General features: G+C 32.5%; 1 protein-coding gene across 1 annotated transcript in view; it reads left to right on the forward strand.

Annotated features, from left to right (window-relative positions):
- The window catches only part of TRHDE (thyrotropin releasing hormone degrading enzyme), a 391,885-nt gene that overhangs the window by 259,787 nt on the left and 126,098 nt on the right, over positions 1 to 6,000 (forward strand). The window contains exon 7 of the mRNA XM_017510084.2: positions 3,708 to 3,773. Coding sequence (XP_017365573.1) covers positions 3,708 to 3,773 — 66 coding nt within the window. The remainder of the gene's footprint in view (positions 1 to 3,707; positions 3,774 to 6,000) is intronic.

Below are 6,000 nucleotides of genomic sequence, written 5' to 3' on the forward strand. Positions count from 1 at the left end.
GGCACATAATGGTGACAGACCAGGTCCCCTCCTTGATGGAGATTAGTCTATTCTGTGCAATGTACTTTCTTTACTTCTGTACTTTACACTTCAAATCTCTTATTTATCTTTATTTACATTTTCTGCCTCAGTCCTGCCTCAGGGTAGATTGTTATTATCCTTTTCCAAGATTAACTAAAATTATTTTCTCACCTAGCTTTCCTAGAATCTTACTTCAATAATGATTTCTTGATTGACTGTGTCTTCAGTTTCTATCCCACTGGATCATCTTTTGCTTTGAAAAAAAAAAAAAATTCTCCCATTTTCTACAAAAGAAAAATACAAACAAACCTTTCATGTGAACTTGCTTCTAGCTTTCTCTTTTCTTCCTTCTGTTTTCACTGTTTTTCACTTGGCTTTCACACCCACAAGTCTATTTAAGTAGCTCTCTTTTAAATATGGCCTACTATGCCCTTCTCCTAGCTATTATTTTCCTTGAAATCTGTACCACTAATTATAAAAACATGTCTTCTATGCACTGCTTATATCCAGTTTGCCTTCTGTTTTTTTTTCACAATATGTCACTTTTTTCTCTTAATTTCATTTATTCATTGATTTCAAAAGGTATTTGTTGAGTGCCTGTTTCAAGCACTGAAGTGCAAATCATAAAACAGAATAAACAAATAGAAAACAGAATCATAGAATTCTATGATTCTGTTTTCTATTTTTCTTACTAAAGCCTTAGAACTTTTCTCTTGGCAGACTCACCCACTCTAATTCCCAGTTTGCCGATTCAATCGTAACCTTCCACCAAATTTTATTCCTATGGTTGTACTTGCCCTTGTTCCTTGGGCTTTATACCTATTCCTCAAACAGCACATTTATAAACAGATGTTATTGTATTCACCTCATCAACACTTTCTTCTAAATTTTGTATATCAGCTAATGTCATCATCCACTCCAGCTTTAAAATACAAACTTATCTTTGTTCCAATCCTTAAACCTATCTCTGATTTTTATCCTCATTGCTATCATTTTTTTTCGGTTACTTTACTTCTTCCTTGGAGTATCATGGTTAAGTCTCGACTTTTTTAAGAACAATTTTCCAAATTCCTTAGCCCTGGTATTCAAACTTCTCTAAAAACTGTCTCAATCTTATTTTCCATGTAATATTTCATTGTCTGGTTTTATGCCCTGTCTTTCTATATAATCTTCCCTACTTGCGATTTCCACTTTTACACCTGCTTGACCATATAAAGTCCATGCCTGTCATAACATGCAAATGTTTTCTGTTTATCTTAACTAATGGAACCCTTATCCATCTTTCAAGGTCCAACACAAATACCACTTCTTTAGATCCTCTTTATCCTTCATCCCTCTAGATATAGCATCTCCTTCTGAAACACAGTAGAATACTTTCTCTTTCATTTGTTTTCTTTTGCTTTGCATCTCATTTCACTTACGAGATTTTGAGATCCTCACAGAGGCTTGCATCATTTAGGATACTGACCATACCACCTTTTGAGAAGATATCCCTTTCCAAAAGTGAGGATTTATCACTGAAGTACACCAATGAAGGAATAAACTGTATATCCTGGCTGAATAGCTCCTCTTCAAGAATACAAAGTAATTGTTATGCATGCCGAATTTTCTCTTTCTCTCTTATCCATGTATTACATTAAGGGAGAAACTCCTCTGAGCCAGACATAGGAAGAGGGAGGTACCAAGTCATGAGGACACAGGTTTTTCTCTGGGGATGTTTACTATAACGAAGGCTGATGTGGATACAAATGGCTACAATGTAAAATAAAAAAAATTAGGTGGGAACTTACATAAGAAAGATATTCCAAATATAAAAAGTACTAAATGATGAATGGGTTTATAAGCATACTTTTGTGGAATATTCGTTATGAAACTTTAGAAAAATCAATTAGATATCCAAATATATCCTTGAACATTAGTTTAGCAAACAGTGATGAGTTTTCTAGAGCAAGTCTCAAAAATTCTTAAATTTTACAGAAATAGTATATTTACGCTTCATAAAGCTACTCAGCCTTCCTAAATGTCCAGTTTGTTTGATTGGGGCTGGAATTTTGAATCACAAGGTAATATAAGTTACAATATTATAAACGAAGTTTGCTTGATAAACAAATGCTTTAAAGACATGATGAAAAAGGATTCTGTATTTTCTTAAAAAAAAAAAGAAGTTCCTAATGAGCCATGCCTGTGTTAGGGGTTGTGATCTTTGTTATAATCCATACATAGTATGTGCTTAGCATATATTGGCTAAACCATGACAGTTGGAGAGCCCATCTGTCTATGAAATTCTATAAAATAAAGATTTTTAAATTTTAGCTTTGGAAAGAAAAGGCTAGCTAAACATAGAAGAGGGCATGCCTCTCCAGAAACTATTAAAATGTTCAGATGGGTAACATAGAGATATTTTCTAAAACTTAATTGAGTTATGCAATATAATATAATCAGGAGCTAAGTGATATTCTATAACTTTTGAATACTGATTTTACTTCTAGTTTTTCTTTCCTGTTAGCACTCTCTCCAGTCTAATTCAGACAGGAAAACTGGTACATTCTTTATGATTAGAGAGGATTCTTGTGTCATTAGGCCATGCTAAATTAATAGTTTTTATAACCTGACAAGAGACCAAGTCATCATTACCTGGAGGGAAACACTTAAATCATCTGAAGATGGCTTTTCGGTACTGAAGGAAAGTTTAAGTTGACTGCTTTAGATACTGAGTCTTAATTCCCAGGTGGCAACAGTCAGGTTTGCTGAATAATTGACAGTTTCCACCCTCGAGATGGGTCAATTATATTGGGAAATGTATAGGAGGAGAGCTTTTTGAGGAAATTCAAGGAACAGAGCTGTTACATTCTAAAAGGAATTGTAACCTAGTCCCCCGATTGAATCATAAATGCTTATGTTTTATGATCATGTGCAAATATGCAGAAGATAAAGAGGAAGAGCTAAAGAAAGGGCAAAGAATGGAAGGTGTGAGAAGAAAAAAAATCAGAAAAGGCCTAAAACTGTTGTGTTTCAGCCTATCATTTGTTGAGGTGGGAATAAAATACTGATGGGGAGCAATTCTGGTTGTGATTGAAATTTTTTGAAACACTTCTTTAATGATGATTCATAGAGTCTGAGTATTACACTACATTGAAGTCCCAGAATTCTAGCAAATTATTCTAGTAACAAACTGTGGACATTGATTGTTGTGTTGCTGGACTGAACAGCAGTCCAGTCTCTGGCTGAATGATTCTATGTGTGATTCTTATGATTTTCTTGTAAATAGAGACATCTTGCAAGAAATGAATTAAAAAGAAACGCAGTTGTACATTTATACATGGGTATCCTTCCCTGAGCAAATTATGAGATTTTAAGTACAAGAACCATGTTTTATTAAATTTGTCATATATAGTGCTCAATAAAATGTTGATTACTCCTGAATTACAGCTTATCATTGCCCTGAGATATTCTTTCTAGAGGACTTCCATTTTGTAGTTGTAGGTTTTACATAAAACTTTAAAATTCACAAAACGAAAACATGAAATTGTTATCTCTCAGTTGGAGGTTGTTTTCATGATACTCTGTTTCTTAATTATTTTTGAAAATAGAATAGCATGAATGAAGTAGACTGAGTTTGATTAAAACAACTTTATAATCATGATACTATGTTGAAATTCTTTTTTTTTAATTATTCTTTCCTATAGGGTGCTGCTTTAATAAGAATGCTGGCTAATTTTATGGGCCATTCAGTTTTCCAGAGGGGTCTGCAAGTAAGTAAAATGCTTTTTATTTTCTTTTACATTTTTTTCTTGTCAATATATTTATTTTAAGGATATTTCACAGCTTGGGAAATGGCTAATACAAAATTGCTGTACTTGATGGAAAACTTTAAGATGTGTAAGGTAATCAATGTCTTTCTATATGACAAATGAAAGTTCTAGATAGGATACTCACTGTATCAACTGACAAAACTTGAATTGTTGAACAATTTAGAATCTGTTTGATATGCATTTTTAACTTGAAGTAATTTAAAAATATGCCAGTTCCAAATAGTCTATAAAAGACATTCAGAAAGCCTGCCTTCTTCTTCTTCCATTTAAAGATTCGAATAAGGTGAGAACAAATTATGTTAGCATTATTTGAATCATGCATTTGAGAAATCTTGAGGCTATTTTTCAAATATGTACCTTTTATGTTTTCGTTATTTTGCTGTTGATATGCATAGATTGTTATTCGTTATAAAGATTTTTAATTGTTTTTATTTTAATTAAACCATGATTTTCTTTTAAAAGAAGGAAGAAAAAGAAACAGTTATATCATACTGCATTTAGAGTATAAAGTATGGAATCTAAGAATGGGTTCTTAGAAAAGGGAAGATTATTAAACTTTTTAAAGCAGATACAAATATATATATAAAAAACTTTTATTCCATTGAATCTGCTGGAGTAAATCATGTTCCTAGTAGCTGTGATTGATGAATTATTTATGATGCATTCTGCTACTTAGAAGTGTCCTTTAAAGTAAATTGATGTTCACCTGAAATACAATTATGCTAAGACAGAGAGAGCAATCAATCTTATCTGTTCTTAGTAAGCTTTTCATTTTGAAATTTAAATAAACTACTTCTGGGTCCAGGTCATATTTTAGTTGTATAATTCTACCTGTATCCCCAAATAAACAGAAAGATAAAATACAAGGTAAGTGTTAGCTATATTTTGACAAACTCTCTATACTTAACACAACAAAAACTATACATATAAATGTTTTGAAGATAATTTCCCTCAGAAAATATTTTTACAGATTTGTTCCAGCAGAGTTTGAAATTTACTTTCATCAGCTCTTTCCATTAGGGACACCTTCAGTATAGGTGAATCCATCAAATCTATTTGCTGTATGTTAAAGGATCTATTCTGATCACATAGTTGGGAAAATCTTTTTTTTCTCAAGGAGTGCCCTTCATGAATATCAACTATCTGGAAGAATGTCCTTTCTTATCCCCATTCCTTTGTTTTTCCCCATTGAAGTTGTAGCATGACTGTTTCAGAAAATATCTCACTGTTCATAAGGGCAACACAAATTGAATTTGATTTCTTCATAGCGAGTTGATGTAAAATCATTTTCAGTATAAAATTCTTATTGTTTTTCTTCATCTATGTGTATGGATTTGCTCAGCAGATTGAATAACTACAGTTAAATTATTTGGAAAGGATTATCATTTTGCAACATTTTTCTTCATCGTGTCATACTTTCTATGGTGTGCAAAATGTATCAATTTTTAATACATTTTTTTCCACTGACCCACTCTGCTCAGTTTTATATGAAACAGTTAGAATATACCCTCTGGCTCACATCATGTTAAACTTTCATTCCAAGCTTGTATTAATGTGTACCTTTATGCTCTGATACTTGATTTGGTTAATTTTCAACTGAGGGACTCTATGTTTGTCAACATTGCATTTCATTTGCCTGGTGACATCTCATTGATCAGATAGATCTGTATCCTTCAGTACTTCGCTTGCAGCTTTATTTATACTCATCACTCAAACTGATTTAGTGTATCATCAGCAGTTTGGATTAGTTTACAGTAGATCCCTACATCTAGGTGATAAATTATCATCTCTTGTGCATGAAGATGTATGGGATACATTTTGGAGATGACCTCCTGAACAGACACTTCATGTCATGATGCTGAGTGGTCACAGAGTTGATATTAATATGCTTCCCATACAGAAGGCCCTGGGGAATCTTGGTTTACAAGCTGTAGAAAGAGCTAATCTGGGCTGTCAGCACTTAATTCTGCTGAAAAATCTATGAATTGTTTTTACATTAACCATGGCTATTTCCATGTTGACAAATGGAAGTTTTTTATTTGCAATTTCAAATTGTGGATAGTGTGTTTTTCATATATATTTTTAGTCCTCATTTTTTTCTTTTCTCCTTTCTTCTCTTTTTGTCTCTTGCTCTCTCTCTCTCTGTCTTTTTTTTTTTTTTTTTTTT

The sequence above is a fragment of the Cebus imitator genome, unplaced genomic scaffold (genome assembly GCF_001604975.1).
Source record: "Cebus imitator isolate Cc_AM_T3 unplaced genomic scaffold, Cebus_imitator-1.0 Scaffold429, whole genome shotgun sequence".
Classification (NCBI taxonomy): domain Eukaryota; kingdom Metazoa; phylum Chordata; class Mammalia; order Primates; family Cebidae; genus Cebus; species Cebus imitator.